General features: G+C 48.5%; 8 protein-coding genes across 8 annotated transcripts; 2 read left to right on the forward strand and 6 right to left on the reverse strand.

Annotated features, from left to right (window-relative positions):
• Window positions 1-251: 251 nt before the first annotated feature.
• Window positions 252-1,371, reverse strand: Pdw03_4791 (Major facilitator superfamily domain, general substrate transporter; the record flags this gene model as incomplete). Its single annotated transcript, XM_066100838.1, has 5 exons — window positions 252-477; window positions 531-742; window positions 800-890; window positions 937-993; window positions 1,193-1,371. 5 exons carry the CDS (start codon window positions 1,369-1,371, stop codon window positions 252-254), a joined length of 765 nt encoding a protein of 254 aa, XP_065956238.1.
• Window positions 1,372-2,938: 1,567 nt separating this feature from the next.
• On the reverse strand, window positions 2,939-4,192 carry Pdw03_4792 (NAD binding Rossmann fold oxidoreductase, putative; the record flags this gene model as incomplete). Its single annotated transcript, XM_066100839.1, has 2 exons — window positions 2,939-3,538; window positions 3,794-4,192. 2 exons carry the CDS (start codon window positions 4,190-4,192, stop codon window positions 2,939-2,941), a joined length of 999 nt encoding a protein of 332 aa, XP_065956239.1.
• Window positions 4,193-5,083: 891 nt separating this feature from the next.
• Window positions 5,084-5,838, forward strand: Pdw03_4793 (Superoxide dismutase; the record flags this gene model as incomplete). Its single annotated transcript, XM_014675318.2, has 3 exons — window positions 5,084-5,131; window positions 5,192-5,668; window positions 5,731-5,838. 3 exons carry the CDS (start codon window positions 5,084-5,086, stop codon window positions 5,836-5,838), a joined length of 633 nt encoding a protein of 210 aa, XP_014530804.2.
• Window positions 5,839-5,970: 132 nt separating this feature from the next.
• On the reverse strand, window positions 5,971-6,387 carry Pdw03_4794 (putative mannosyl-oligosaccharide alpha-1,2-mannosidase 1B; the record flags this gene model as incomplete). The annotated part of the gene is made up of 2 exons (XM_066100840.1): window positions 5,971-6,202; window positions 6,257-6,387. 2 exons carry the CDS (start codon window positions 6,385-6,387, stop codon window positions 5,971-5,973), a joined length of 363 nt encoding a protein of 120 aa, XP_065956240.1.
• Window positions 6,388-7,031: 644 nt separating this feature from the next.
• Pdw03_4795 (Tetratricopeptide-like helical) lies at window positions 7,032-8,696 on the forward strand (the record flags this gene model as incomplete). Its single annotated transcript, XM_014675317.1, has 1 exon — window positions 7,032-8,696. The coding sequence occupies one exon, from the start codon at window positions 7,032-7,034 to the stop codon at window positions 8,694-8,696; it is 1,665 nt and encodes a 554-aa protein (XP_014530803.1).
• Window positions 8,697-9,327: 631 nt separating this feature from the next.
• Pdw03_4796 (Actin-binding FH2) lies at window positions 9,328-10,549 on the reverse strand (the record flags this gene model as incomplete). The annotated part of the gene is made up of 3 exons (XM_066100841.1): window positions 9,328-9,338; window positions 9,392-10,411; window positions 10,468-10,549. The coding sequence occupies 3 exons, from the start codon at window positions 10,547-10,549 to the stop codon at window positions 9,328-9,330; spliced, it is 1,113 nt and encodes a 370-aa protein (XP_065956241.1).
• A 530-nt stretch (window positions 10,550-11,079) lies between these two features.
• On the reverse strand, window positions 11,080-11,724 carry Pdw03_4797 (Major facilitator superfamily, general substrate transporter; the record flags this gene model as incomplete). The annotated part of the gene is made up of 3 exons (XM_066100842.1): window positions 11,080-11,192; window positions 11,311-11,345; window positions 11,534-11,724. 3 exons carry the CDS (start codon window positions 11,722-11,724, stop codon window positions 11,080-11,082), a joined length of 339 nt encoding a protein of 112 aa, XP_065956242.1.
• A 2,182-nt stretch (window positions 11,725-13,906) lies between these two features.
• Pdw03_4798 (Guanylate cyclase activating protein 2) lies at window positions 13,907-15,508 on the reverse strand (the record flags this gene model as incomplete). The annotated part of the gene is made up of 3 exons (XM_014675314.1): window positions 13,907-14,784; window positions 14,837-14,902; window positions 14,959-15,508. The coding sequence occupies 3 exons, from the start codon at window positions 15,506-15,508 to the stop codon at window positions 13,907-13,909; spliced, it is 1,494 nt and encodes a 497-aa protein (XP_014530800.1).
• Window positions 15,509-15,739: the final 231 nt, after the last annotated feature.

Consider the following 15,739-nt stretch of genomic DNA (forward strand, 5'->3'; position numbering starts at 1 on the left):
TTCACGTAGGTTCTTCAATCATCAGGAGTGAAGGAGGCACCGACCTGATTCAATGGAGAGCGAGCTATTGGGGAAGCGGGCTGGGATAACGCACTTGAGCACACGGTTACGATTTTTCTTAGCCAGTGGAAAACCTCACACATGTTCTTTATAGGGAGCCCTGATCCTCAATTCGTCTGAATGCAGTTGTCTTGATTATGAAGCATGATTTCATCCAGTAAATTCAGCGTGCTCTGCACATCGTTAGTGGGCTAATAAACGTAGAAGATGTCCTCGTTCTTCAGGTCGGTCATGTCCTGTAAACCGTTTTCTTGTCCCACCGAGACCTTTTGAATATCTTCCAGCTCCAGTACCTTGGTTTCTTTCCGCTGATCCTTGTCCAGCATAGACATGTCAGCCACGGGGCCCACTTTGCCGAGTTCCACGCGTCGCTTCTCGTGTATCATATTCAGGTACAGGAGATAGAAAGGAGTTAGGCTACCAAATAGTGTTAGCAAAAATATTCCCACAGAGACCAAGTTAGAGCATACCCAGCGATGATCCCGACAGTGACAAACATGACAAGACTGACTATTAGACCCGTTCGATATAACGGTGCATCCTTGGTAGAGTAAAGAAGCGGACCAATAGCATTGCCAGCGCACATGCCGATGAAAACAATACCAGGGGTACACTTCTTTTTAGTTCCACCCGCGGTATTCTGCGCTTGGTAGGCATAAATCAGTGGAGTGATGGTGAAGACCTTCAACCGTTAGTTTGAGATCTTTTTAATGACCATATTTAACCATTGGGGGCAAACCAAGTAGTAGCCGAAGAGGAGGACTTCCTTCTTATGTCGCGGGACGCTCAGCATCATGATAGCCCCGGCGCTCGGCAGGACGTGTGGGTCCCTAATGGATATTAGGACCTGATGTGTATGCCGCTGCAATTACAAACAGACGCTCGCTCCGGCTATCACGAGACCCATTCGTTGGGTCGACGTGGCTAGCCATCCTGTGGGTAAGATAAACACAATCTGAATGATTCCAAATGGAATATTTAACAAGATCGCTTGGAAGCTATCAAATCCTGAATGGTTTGACAATCATGGAACCAAAGCTCGATATGCCTCCGCTTGCAATATTATTACAGAAGTCAGTTCAAACATCTGTGTTTTCTTCACCTATGAATTTGACAAGCGACGAATACTTACGAGATAGTCATGATTGAGAAGAACCAGCAGCAAGTCATGAGATCGAATGGAACCTCCCGAGCATGATCCCATCGCCATTCTTGGTTGGAGATACCCATCTGGTCGGCACGCAGTCTCTCTGTGGGAATGAGTCTCTCTCGCTCGCTCAAGTACAATGCGTCCATCGGGAAGTCAGGCATTATCCAGATTAGAAGAAGAGAATCACCCACTACCAAAAGGCCACAAAACATCAAAGTCGTCTGGTACCGATGTCCAGTATTGCTGTGGATGTGTCCAAGGCCGTGGGTGAGAAGACTACCAATAATGGAGGTCAGGCCATTCATGGCATTCCAGCAGCTGACACACACCGAGAAGCGAGGGGAAATCGGTGCAAGAGGCCATAATGGTAAGTGCTGATCCCCAGAGGAAGATAGCACTTGCGAGGACTTTTCCGGTAAAGAGTTTCACCAAAATGAGAGCCACTAGAGGTTGCATTACAAATTGTGCAAGACAAAGAATGGACCCGAGCCAGGAATATTGTAGCCCGACTAGATGGGCATCTTCTTACAGGCCGAAAATGGAGACATAATTACCCAACAATGTATTAGTGTGATGAGAGCTAGGGAAAAGCTGATGTGGTTAGAACAAATAATCATCATCATCACCTCATGGAACTTTTGTCAAGCTATTGGAAGAAACACGCCCACAGAAGAAGAACGAAGATTCGCTTGTTGATTCGACGGAGAACGGCTTTCTCCTCTTTGTAGATGAATGCAGTCTCAGTCGCATGGCTAGTCAAAAACCAAACCGCCTTTGAACGTGTAGCCCGTTCATGACGCTCTTCCGGCTCCAGGTGAACTGTTGAGATTTTCATCGTTCGCTTGGGCAGCCATGGCAGGGAGAGTAACAAGGGGTTGCTTGTGTTCGATTCTCGGAGGGATGCAAAGCCTCATATCTCTCTTTTAACCACTCCAAGCGGTGCTTGCCTATGGTGATTTTTCATGTTTGTTCTAGTTCATACTTTAGCTGCCCTTGATAGGTGCAACCCTCGCGATAGATGCGGATACCACCACTCTGTCCGACCGTGCGACGGAACACATACCGACCTTGTGATTCAATGCTATTAACGCTAGGGTTAAAGGGATGAAAGAACCATTGGAGGTTCTTTGGTGGCTGATATTGCGGGGAAGCATTGCACAGACAATGCCTTCATCGCTAGTTAATTGCCCGAAATCCAGGGAACAGAAACATTCTTATCACCTCTCCGCATTCCAAGGTTCCCATCCGGGGCTATATATTGAGGACAATGAATCGGTAGATTGGTAGTTTTTGGCAGGTTCAATCCTTGGGGCAAAGCCTCCCAATTACCAACCATTTCCCTCGTTTATAGTTTGCTCGTCCCATGTAGACTACCGATTCTTCCCACTGACCATACACGAACTGTCAAGGATGCTGGGTCCGGATAGTGTTTCGCGTGTAACATTTGAGTAGCACGAGGTTGACACTTGAGGTTTCTGTGTTGGAAGGGTATCATTTTTGTTCAAGCGAAGAAAAACAGAGCCAACGTGTCCCTGTGAGAGTGTTAAACATCTACAAGGTTGGTTCGCTTGCCAATTACGAGTTCCTCACAAGATTGATCTGCTTATTCCTCAGAAGATGATTCTTTGAAGCCGATGTAAACGAGGCCTACCATTCAATCCGACAAGCCGACATTATTCAAGGGAGGTCGAGGATGTCTTTGACGGGTATCGCCTACCCAGTACAGATCTAGCGATTGGCAGCGACACCGGTCAGAATAGAAGCCGCACCATCAATGTGACTAGCAGCTCTCATGTACTCGTTGAGCTCAGCTTCTCCGAAAAGATCACGAAGCAGCACATTTTCCCATCTTCCGTGTCCACCCGCGCCTTGCACAATCTCAATCTTGCGCGGCTCTTGGAATAAAGGTCGCAACAGGAGAGAGATACTTTCAGCGGCACCTTCCAATGATTGTTCTCCACCAGAGTTGACATAGCTACTCTCGGCAATTCCTGCCTCCAGTCTACCGCCTCTTCCGTTGAAGCTGACACGGAAGCCCTCCCAGGGGGCATACGCAGTGAGAGAATAGGTCAAGACTGGCCTGTTCTCGTATCTAACAAGCACGTTCATCGTGTCTTCAATGCTGATTCCATCGCCAAAGACACTTTGGTCACGAAAGTAGCCATCTTCATGCTCGGCGTCCAGGTAGAGAGACTTCAACTGAGGATTTTCATCCCGGTGCAGTGCAAATGGATCTTTCTTAGCCGCCTCGCTGCTGTGAGTCCTGGAGTAGAACTGGGTCACACCCCGCTCCTCGGCATTCTTCTTCGCGTAGAATTTGAGATCTCCCTATGCATAGACTGTCCTTGGTCGGGATTGCAGCCAAAAGTTGATTAGATCGAAATGGTGGGTGGATTTCTGAACCAGAAGGCTGCCGCTGTTCCGAGCATCATGGTACCAACGGCGGAATTAGTCTGCACCGTGGGATGTGTTGAGCATCCACTCGAAGTGCATGCTTGTAACGGTACCGATCGCCCCGGATCGAACGACTTCAAAAATTTTCGTGTTACGTGGCGCCCAACGGTAGTTGAAGGTGACCCTGACCCTCTGGTTGGTGCGATCGACAGCCGAAAGGATCTCGCTGCATTGCGGTCCATCGATGGTCGTTAGCTTTTCGGTAATGACCTTGCAGCCAAGCTCCAAAGCACGGATAATATAGGTGTGGTGGGTACGGTTGATGGTGGTAACGATCACCTCATCCGGCTTGGTCTCCGTAATCATGAGATCGAAATCGGGAGCGATATAAGTTGAAACCCGTTTATGACCCCAGGCCTCGATTTTAGTTCTTGCATAGTTCAGTCGAGTCTGGTTCGTATCGCAGATTGCAACGAGAGTACTGGTCTTGTGAAAATCGTTTGCGATGCTCGTGTAGAACAATGTCGATCTTCCATCAGTACCTATCAGCGCATAGCGCTTTTTCTGCGACAGAACAAAGTCACCCATGATGTTCGAATGTGCTAGGTACTGGTAGGAATTTAGATATTGAAGATGTTCGGAACACGCAGCAGTCAATGCAACTAATGAGATTTTGACGGAAAGAAAAAGTCTCCCCGATGTAGTGGGTTCTGGATGTTGAGAGATACACAAGGTAGATCCACCGAGTGTAGCATCGTGATCGACATGGCCAAGCTTGTCAAATTTAGAACCTACGTTAGCCATAGGGAAGGTATACCCTCCCTTGCCGGAAGTCTGGAGGTATTTACAGGTTGATGAGCAGAAAAAAGAAAGTATGCAAAGGAAATGAAGATCCAAATTGCCAACTTAATCAGATCTACAGGATCCACACAGAACCTTGACTACGGAGGGCAAATCCATCTCCATTTTCCTCCACTTCTCTCCATACCACTCCCAGTCCACATGGTGGTTCCCGTTGGTTTTTCTTTCCCTTCGGTTTCTTCGGGTTGATGTCCCGTCTTTGTCTCTCCGCAGATGAAGGAGATCATTGTGGGAGATGACGATCATTTTGAAGGATTGCACAGCTTTGAATAATTTCGAGAACACTCTCAAGGGACAACGAACATATTACATCATGAAATATTATTACAGACAAGTGAAGGGGGTTATGGCCAGTGATTTCAACCCCAAATCACACTGGGAGCCGAGTAAAGCAACTTGGACAAAAAAGTGCTCAATCCAACTCAGTCCAAATGCCGACCCCCACCTGTGGATGCCTACCTTGGTGGCCCCAAGATCCATGCTATCACGTCACTTCTAGAGGGGGTACTACGAGGGGTATTTAGAGGGACCTTGGTGGTTTATCTCTTGTCTACACTTCTTATTCTTTCATTTTACTCTTCTCTACGCTTGACACGCACTTACATTCACAATTCCACCATGGCTTCCCAAACTCACACTCTTCCTCCTCTTCCCTACGCTTACGATGTAAGCCTCGTCTAATTAAGAATTCCGAGGATCTCTTGCCAGGAAGCTAACAATCAAAAGGCATTGGAGCCCATCATCTCCAAGCAGATTATGGAGCTGCACCATCAGAAGCACCACCAGACATACATCACCAACCTAAACGCAGCTCTTGCTGCTCAAACCACCGCAACTGCATCGAATGATGTCCCCACATTGATCTCATTGCAGCAAAAGATTCGCTTCCACGGCGGCGGTCACATCAACCACTCCCTGTTCTGGAAGAACCTGACTCCCCCCGGCACGCCTGGGAATGATCTCGGCGGGGCCCCCGCTCTGCGTGAAGCCATCATCTCCCGTTGGGGCTCGCAGGAAGCGTTTGTCAAGGCCTTTGGCGCTGAGCTGCTCGGTCTTCAGGGTAGTGGCTGGGGATGGTTAGTCAGCAAAGGTGGTCCTAAGGGACGGCTTGAGATTGTTACGACTAAGGATCAGGACCCTGTCAATGCGCCTGATGTTCCTGTCTTTGGTGTAGATATGTGGGAACATGCCTACTACCTCCAGGTAAGTCGAGTCTCCTGCCTTTGTTACTTGTGTGTTTGTTTGCTAATCTGTGTTGGCCACAGTACTTGAACAACAAGGCTGGCTACGTCGAGGGAATCTGGAAGATCATTAACTGGGCGGAAGCGGAGAAGCGTTACACTGCTGGCGTGGAGAACCCGCTGAAGCTGTGAGGATTTTTTTAAAAACCAACGTTTTCGATTTCGTTCAGGTTGACTGATCAGACCTATGTCCAACTCATGCAAGATGATTTGTAATTCCAATCTTGTAGGAGGCACGTTCGTAAATAGAAGGGGCTCGTCAATTTAGTTATATCCCACCACTCCAATCCCAAGAATCGAACCACCTTGCTCTCTGACCGTCACTTGTCGGCCAATGACACCCTTCTCCGAGACGCCCAGGTCCAGCCTTTCGGGCAACTCGAGCTCGATCTCCATCGGATTTGCGGACGTGGGGTTCTTGTCATTTTCCATGTTCAGTCGGAACTGATAGAGTGGTGATGTAAATTGTGATGTAGTGGAAAGATCGCCGTATTTTCTGACATGAACTGTGAGCATAATGTCCGTACTGTGTAGGACATGCTTTACTCACTCAATGCGCATTTCGACATTTCGACACGCTCTGAGTGCGTGGTATGTCTCGATATCATCCGTTCGGAAGATTGCTCTCGTTTTATGGGTGGTTGCATCCGAGTCACGGAAGAAGAGAGAGTATGATGACATTGAGGCAATCGACGATGATGATGCAAAGGATGATACTGATGCTGGCGACGAGGATAATGACGTATCTGGAATGTTTGAGCTCTGATGAGTTCCTCTAGGAAAAAGGACGGCAATGGTGCCTCCGAACGTTGGGCGGTTGGTTTCTCCGCACATGCTGGCTGATCTATGAGAGTGGAGATGTTGATTTGAGCGGAGAGGGAAAAGGGTTGATATTTATGTAAGTGGGTTGATATACACGCAAGTGATTATGTTGACTGTAAATAACAAAACGCAAAGAAAAGGACAAAGTGACCAGGCAGAGCACCTAAATAGGAATCTCAAAAGGCCCCCAAGGTGCTCATGAGGGCGATCGAGCATGAGTGAGCACATTAAAAGCGGATTTCCTCAAATCTGCTCATGTGGGGCTAGTTGCTGCCTTGATGCCTCATAAAAGACACACTGCCTTAGGCACCTGTTTGATATGTCACTACATAACCCCGTATATACTCCGTATACTCCGTTTCTCCATAGGCACATATACCAGTGTCGGATGTGATCAAAATGGTTCGTGACTCAGGAGTAGGGCCGTGTTGGGCAACCATACCCCTCCTCCTCCTCCTCCTCCTTCTCCTCCGCCACAACACACACAACCCACCATCAACAAAATGGACCAGCCACTTGCCGAGGACTACTATAACCTAGGTGGCTACCGTCGCAATGTGAGCACAACAAACGAAGATGCCCAGCTCTGGTTTAGTCGAGGCTTGATCTGGGCGTACGCCTTCAATCACACAGAATCTGCCCGATGTTTTCAAAAGGCCGTCGAATTCGACCCGACATGCGCCATGGGATACTGGGGCTTTGCCCTCGCCCTGGGCCCTAACTATAACAAGCCATGGCAGCTCTTTGACGGAGAAGATCTCTCTGCTACGACAACTCGCGCGCATCGCGCGATTCTGGAGGCAAAAAAATACGCTCACGCCGCGACACCTTTGGAGAGTGCTCTTATCGATGCACTGCAGTACCGATACCCGCAAGAACAGCCCGTACCGGACTGCACAGAATGGGACAAAAGCTACGCCGAGGCAATGACATCAGTCTACCAAGACTACCCGGATGACCTCGATGTGACCGCGTTGTACTGCGACGCGCTGATGAACCTCACTCCGTGGGGTCTATGGGACGTGAAGACTGGCAAAGTTGCACCAGGCGCAAAAACACTCGAGGCGAAAAACGCGCTAGATAGGGCTTTAAAACGAGACGAGGCCCGCAATCATCCCGGTATCTTGCATCTCTACATCCATCTGATTGAAATGTCCCGCACGCCTGAAATCGCCCTGCCGATAGCAGGCAACCTGTGCGGCCTTGTGCCTGATGCTGGCCATCTGGAGCATATGTCCTCCCATATTGATATCTTGTGTGGCGATTACCAAAGGGCTGCCATGACCAATACCGATGCAATCCGCGCGGACGAGAAGTTCCTCGCCAACCAGCCCCTCGGCCATTTCTATATTCTGTACCTTGCCCATGATCATCATTTCAGAATGTACGCTGCGATGATGGGCGGCCGGTCGCAGCTCGCACTTGAGTCAGGGGCTGAACTTGCGCGAATAATTACTGAACCTCTTCTGCGCATCACGTCTCCGCCCATGGCAGACTGGTTGGAAGGATTTGTCGCGATGCGAATGCATGGATTTGTGCGTTTCGGCCGCTGGGAGGATATCTTTGCTGTGGAGTTGCCGGAAGATGCTGGGCTGTACTGTGTCACCACTGCGATGATTCACTATGCCAAGGGCGTCGCTTTCGCTGCTACCAGCCGTGTTTTGGAAGCAGAGGCAGAGCAAGAACGGTTCCTACGGGCAATGAAGCGTGTCCCGGCTTCACGGACGATCTTCAATAACCGCTGCGTCGACATACTACGTGTTGGTGAGTCGATGTTGGATGGCGAGATTGCGTATCGCCGTGGCGAATACAATGTTGCGTTTTCGTATCTGCGGGACGCTGTTAAGAGAGATGATGAGTTGCCGTATGATGAACCGTGGGGCTGGATGCAGCCAGCTAGACACGCGCTGGGGGCGTTGTTGCTGGAACAGGATCGCGTTGAGGAGGCTGCAGCTGTGTATGCTGCAGACCTTGGGGTCGAGGATGATCTGCCTCGTTCTTTGCGGCATCCGGGTAATGTTTGGGCTTCGCATGGATATTATGAGTGTTTGGTCAGGTTGGGTCGGAAACGTGACGCGCGTGCCAGGTTACAGCAACTAAAGCATTCTCTGACTTGGACGGATGTGCCTATCAAATCGTCATGTTTCTGTCGGCAGAGCACTGCGTGATGCATATATACATCTTTCTGTCTTTTAGGGTCCAAAGACTGATTCAAGTGCATATGTTTTTGATGTAGCGAAATCCATCATGCCATTTGTGAGATTGAGATGTCCTGTATTACCGATTCATTTTTAATAAACACCCAAGTTGTTTGATTCAATGATATAGGGTGAGATAGACAAGTCGCCGCGCACTACAAACTGCTAGCTACCATGTAAGCTTTTGATCATGTCCTATTGCTCCCGTGTTGGATGCGAATGTGAGACTGGATAACAATGTTAAGGGGCTAGGATAAGATGCCGACTCAGTACCTATTCGGCGGTGCTAAAGAGGTGGCATTTGGTTGAATTTCACAAGTTTTCTCTTGTCTGCCGCATTTAGGCTCCGGTTTCAGCTGATTTTTCGCACGACTGACGATAGTAAGCACTAAATAGGGGCTCAAAATAATTACAAAACACCTAGATGCTCCTTGGTCATGATAGCACTATCCTCATGGCCAAAAGAGGCCCAGGTTCTGTCAAAAAAGAAAAAGCGAGTAGGGCCTAGAGCTTCTCGCTCTTCTATAACTGGCTCTACACTGGATCAATATGCGCTTTTTGCTCCACAGAGTCTGAACAAGTGAATCAAATTTGCTTTATGTCAAACCTCATCTGTAAGTTTCCGACAAAGGTCCACGTAGAAATGGTGTCGATACGATGCGTACCTCGCGGCCAAGCCCCCAGAACCAGACGAGCCACCCCCCGTCCCAGCTTCGTGCCCAGGAGCTCCTGATACTCCCTAGTACCATACGCCCAGCACTGGGGCTCGTGGTCATCAAACCAGTGCAAGTCATGACGGGGGTATAGATGACATTCCACGTAGGGCCAGGTGTGCAGGTTCTGAACGTTGGTGAAGTAAACATAACGGAGAGTATCGATGTGGTTGTCGAGTTGGTACTGCGCTTGCGCTACTTGAGCCCAGTAAGGCCCGAATCGTCTGGTAATGTTCTCAACAAAGATCGCGCCGAGACCGGTACGGTGCTGGTACACCGTGTAGCCCTCTTGGCGACCACCATCCCAGTATCCGTATTGTCTCAGAAAAATATAACGCCAAGTATTTTCTGTCGAGAGCCCGGTTGATGCGATGTTGCCCACCTCCTCGGGTGTTGATCTGAAGTCGTCGAGATGCACCTCAAAGCTAAATTCTTCGAGCGGGTGGTGGACCAGGTCTGTCCAGGTGACTTTTGATTGTCGGATTGGACATGGTGTTGTAGTTGGTCCTGCTATCCATGCTTGATATTGAGCTCCGATGGCTCGGTAATTGGCGACTGTCTCATCTGAGACAAAATCTTCCCAAGAGCTTCCGGAGAAGGAGGGGAACGCTGGAGGTTGAGAGGAACAAATTCCGTCAGTCGGGCGTGGTTGTGGTATTGAAATGGGATTTGAGAGCTGCCAGCTTGGGGTTGTTTGTCGAAGTGACCTTATTGCTGGAGTTCGAGGTGCCTGAGATGGAGGTGACGCAAATTGGGATGATTCATTGTCGGAATTGCGCTGTCGAGTGGACTGTTGAGAATGCGCATCATCTCTGGTGCGGTTTGATCTCCTACCACGAGGTGTGAAGGGTGATAGGTGAGCTCCTGGGGTTTCGCCGGGTCCGTCGAGAGATTGATGGCGCAGGTCAAGGCTCTGGGTGCTGTTCTTGGTAGCCGTTATTTCAAGACTGGGCTTTAAAGTCAGAAATTGTGCTAGAGCTGGCTAGTTAGCTGTCTTGTCGACATTCTCGCTGTCTGATTTCTCTCACCTTGTCTGGTCCCATCTTGGCCAGCCTCGTTTTGACGAGGACACCCACTGTCACAGTAAGAATGACATGGACCTATAGGCATGACGAAAGTTATTGCCGTATGATCTTTGGCACGGAGAAAAAGTCTTATCACTTGAGTTATGCCTGTTGTTTGGTTGGTGGGAGGGTGTAAGTTAAAGTCAGCCCTCGAGAAGGAAGTGACAAAACCCGTGTTGTTCAATTTGCTCTGAGCGATTACTTTACGGTCAATGGTCATTGTGAAATGAAGCCGACCACAATGAAATACACATGCCAAGATTCACTTAAGCTAACAAGAAAAGCCAAGTTTAAAAAATGGTACAAAAAGGGAGAGGTAGTAGCAATAAAAATCACTGGATGCAAAGGCTCGTGTTTGGGGCATCAACCAGGTCAAAATTAAGCCGAAGCCAGGGCGTAGCAATTATCATACTGTGCTATGAGAAGTTGATAGGCTTCCATTCCAAAATCCAGGAAGCCATGGGATCTTGTTTGTTGTTATACCGAGCAAGATAGTTAAGACGCTACTGTGAAAGAAACCAACGAGTTGAGGACACGAAATGGACAGTCAAGCTCAACCCCATGTTGAGAACAATCTCAGACATCTCGAATCTTCTCACAAGCAGTATTCCGTTCTTCAGTAACCAAATCTGCAGGGATATGGTCCGGTGTTGTGTTTACAAGCATAATCATGGGGATTAAAGCGGCTCCTAGTAGGGCGAATGTCACGCAGCTTGAAAATGCTCTGCTAACTATCGGTAAATGGAGATGAATAGGGTATTGAACTTACTCCAACCAAAGGATCATTTGTTATCTGGGTATTCATACCGTAGGCAATAGCCTGACCAATAGCTTCGATGCATCTAAATGTAGCGCCATTGCGAACGTTTTCTAACATTTCCATTAACGTCCAACATCTGGGTCAGAGTCTAAGAAGAGTTGTTTACCCTGTGCGTCCGTAGTAAAAGACGACAACAGCCAATACATTAACGACTGGGATAGCGGACCGGTAGTCTGCACAAAGAACTATAGTAGGAATGACGAAGCGTACCGTCCACTGTCCCAGTCGATGGCGCCAGGATCATGGTGCTTGAACTTGCTCTGCATAATAATGGACCAGACGTAGACGCCGACATTCAGGATTACGACTGTGTAGAGACCGGCCTGAGCACGACGGCGCTGGCTGAGACTTTTCCTGTCGAGAATGAATCCGAGGCCGAAACAGCCAATGCTGATCAGCATCATTACTAGTTGGGGTTGATGGAATAATTTCGCGGGATTCAACTTACATGCAAAAGAAAGGCGAGATGAGCGATGAGAGAGCGCGAGCACGAACGGTGAAATAGGTTTCGAGATGAGCGATGAGAGAGCGCGAGCACGAACGGTGAAATAGGTTTCGAGATGTGCGTTCCAAGTACCGCTTTCAAATATATCAGCTTTGTCGCTTTTGAATGTTGAGCCCGGTGTTGACTGTCAGGCTTGCGAATAAAAGAATGACCAAAGTGCCCAAAGCGCAGATGGCACTATTAGTTTTGAGGTTATGATTTTTCCAATACGCTTGATTTCCATCTTGGTGGAAAGCGTTTCTGAAGTGACAATCTTGGTACCGTCAGACCGGACAACGCGTTTGAAGGGAGTGATCACCAGTGCGAATGGTAAGCTATTGGAATACCGTCAGTATAAGACCATCCCCTGTGTCCAGGGTTTCGTTTTTTGAAGCACCCACGCAACACACTCGATGATCATAAAGGCAACATAGGTATCAGAAGTCACTCCGCCACTGTCGCCTTTTTCATACCACCACCAAGGCCTGCCAAATATCAGCGAAAGGTCCAGATCACTTTGTAGCCTCGGTAGTGGAGAAGGATAAATCCCTCTCACCGGTAATTGCATCAGCCATTGCTGGTCCACAGAATGCCCGAATGCTCAAAAGTATCATCTGTGTCAAAATATGCTGCCACACTCGCTTCCATAGCGGAATAGTGGCCTTATAATGCTCCATGTCAATCCCTTGAGTATGACTGATTGCATCATCCGAGAATGAAGAAGTATCATGGTGTAACTCTGAGATCGGAGGCTCTGTGTCAGTCATTATCATTAGCTTGTGCTATGACAGTGTTTTCAGTTGTTTTGGATTTACATCTATAAATCAGTTGTAGGACCTCGCTTCTAGATATGCTTTGAGCTTATCTTTTTCATCCGAGCAGGGGGTATGTTTCTTGCGCTCTGGCTTGGGGTTCACTTAAGTGCCGTTGGGGTCTTGGAGGTCTATGCAAAAGCACGCGCATTTTAGGGCGGCGCAATCATCCAACATCCCAAGTGGAAAAACTTCATTCTGGCCACGGGAGACAGCGGGTGCGTTGACTATTAAAATGCGGATCTCTGTATAATAAGCGGCTTGCTAACAGTATATGCTACAGTCATGGCTTCAAGCTTCTGCCCAACATCGGAAGACATGTCGTTGAGCTGATAGAAGGGTCTCTTCCGCGAGACCTAGCTAATTCGTGGATGTGGAGACCTGGGGGTGATGCTCTCAACTCTACACGTGGTGCCCCGGCGAAAGATCTCGCTGATCTGCCGGGCTGGAATCATGATCCTAATCTTGAAATACAGTTTGCCTGGATAGATTTTGCATATTTCACAGCTTTGATACTCAAATGGGAAATACATCTCTAGATCGTATTTTAATTTGACGTTGGACTCATTTTTTTAAAAAAAAAGAACTCGATTGGTAAAAGTTGCAATGAATGCTCGACCACCAGACACGCAATTTAAAAACCCTAAGCCCTAAAGCCCTAATACCATTGAAATCAAGCGCTTGAACAAGGGCAACCAATCACCAGAATGGAAAAGACTACTCGTCGGGTGTTTTCCCTTTTCTGGTTTGATATCCTCAAGTCAAACTACCATGATCTTGTGGGCTGATCACCTACTTCTGACCAATACCTTGGTAAAAGATGCAAGAGAACAGCCCGAGCCAGTTGGGGTGTTCTATGATACTTCTTGGAATATGAGTTTTCGTCGGTTTATATCTGACAGGAGATTACAATTCAGCCTCTTCGACCTCATCCTTTGCGTGCGTGTTTGCACCGCCTGTCATAGGCTTCGGAAGGCTGGAAAGCAGTTACATGCCAAACAGGCATTCGATGCATGATGGCCACTGGGAGTTGTCCTTATACGTGTTATGTTCTCAAGAAGCTGTATGGCATATTCGAGGGTTTGCTACGGGGAAATTTCCAACGTTTCAAGTCTAATCTGTTCATTTTATAATGTCCCTTGAGGTAATTTTCATCTGACGTGTGAAAGCCTTGCCATTAAGATAACTTTCCACAACCGCGCAATCTCAGTAACCGCAATCGAATAGCATAGTCTCAGGCCGGTCTTTTATCTCGAGTCACCCAACGTTAGCTCTCACGCCAGCAAATTAAATGGAGTCAGTAACAGCAGTCAACCTTGTCTGTGCAAGCGACTCTCCATTCGGACCAACCGCCTCAGCAATGAATCTAGCAGAAGAAGACAGTGCAAAAGTTGACTTCCAAGTAACAGCCGTCTCAAAAGAGTCTCTACTCACTTGACCGACCCGCGTTTTCGTCTTCCCGTTGACACAAAAGAATCTCCAAGCCGAAGTCTCGGTATCTCCATTCCAAGATACATAAAGCTCAACAGTGTTCGAAGCTGTTTTCAGCGCCACCAGTGCCGGAGTCTCCTTCGGTGTACCAGTCCAGTTCGATAAGTAACCACGGTAGCTGACCGATCCCGTCGGGAGAAAAGCATGGTACAGAATCTCATTGTCCGCACCGAACTCCGTGAAAGCACCCTCCGATCCCCAGTTTACAAAGATGCGGTCGTCAGAAAGTAGTTGTGTATTTCCCTGGGATTGAGCCTGGAGAGCATACGGTGCTGTTGCCTTGCGGAGGACTGTCGCCGTGCGATCTGTCTGGTTGATCTGGACAACCAATGCCCGGGACACATTGTTGAAGGTGATAGTGCCATCGCCAGAGTTGTCAAAGAAGGAGATTACCTCCGTTTCAGGCTGGCTGAGCTGTGGGTGCCAGCGGGCATGGTGTTGGAATCCGAAGGTCCAATTTCCAATTTGTGCAAAGCTGGGGTACCTGCCGCCGAGTCGCCAGATGATTGAGCCGTCTGTGCCGTTGATCTTGAAGATCGTGCTCGTGTGACGGGACGAGAGAAGGTAGTCTCCTTCCTCATTCTTGTCGAGGCTATTGATGTGGAAGTAATCCCATGCTTGGGCGGAAGACAATCCGCTATTGGCATTTGTGGAACCTAATGTCACTAGGCTTTCTAGTTGCGGGGTTAGATTTGCTTGTCGAGTTATATGGTAAAATGATCTTACCAGACGGGTCAACGTGCTCCAAAGCATTCCATTCGAAAATCAACTCTCCCGTGGCAATCTCAAGTTCTAGCAAATGACCCAGAATCAGCCCAGTCATCATCCCGACTTCACGACCAACAAACCTTGGAACATCCCATTCCCCAACCATAGCTGTGAGGAATTCCCACCATATGCCGATAAATTTGCCGGGGTCGTATAAAAGACCTCAATCAAAGCCGTCTCTTCCTGGATGACATTGAACTCGTGAATCGACGAAACACGATGATTCCCGGCAGTCGAGGTAACAACGTGCTGGTAACTCTGATCCAGCAAGAGATGCTGACCAAACCCTTCACCATGGGCACCGTCTATACTACCCTGGAAGGCCTGGAGAACGGGCTTCCCCTGGTATGTGGTCGGATGAAAATTAGCCACGAATCCGGCATAGTACCCTGTACCGGCCCACACCAAGTCGCCGTCTTTACGGTAGATATACGGACCGGGCCGTTCGAGAGTCCCACCCAAAGAATATGGGGCGATAAAGACGTATTCAGAGCCATTGGAGTGTGCGGCGGGGACGGTGATATTTAGTTGGGGTGGTGCGAGGTCAGGTCGTGAACGGTAGTGGCCGTGTGTGTTTATTGAGGAGGTTGTTACTAGCGCTGCTAGGATTGTTTGTTTGAGGGAAGCCATATCTTTGGGTTACTGGCTGTGTTGGGCGGGCAGTTGTCGGATTTTAATCAAAATTACCACCCACTCTCTCTCTGTATTACAAGAGAATTGCATAGCCATCTCCAAAGCCGATCCTGCAGCTTACTCTTTGCGGGCATCTAGCAACTTAGCGCTTTCGTGATACCCTTCGCGGATAACACCATTCTGTCTGGACTTCGTGCATTGGCAGCCTTCCGCCTTCATGGATACGAA

This window comes from Penicillium digitatum, chromosome 1 (assembly GCF_016767815.1).
Source record: "Penicillium digitatum chromosome 1, complete sequence".
Lineage (NCBI taxonomy): Eukaryota > Fungi > Ascomycota > Eurotiomycetes > Eurotiales > Aspergillaceae > Penicillium > Penicillium digitatum.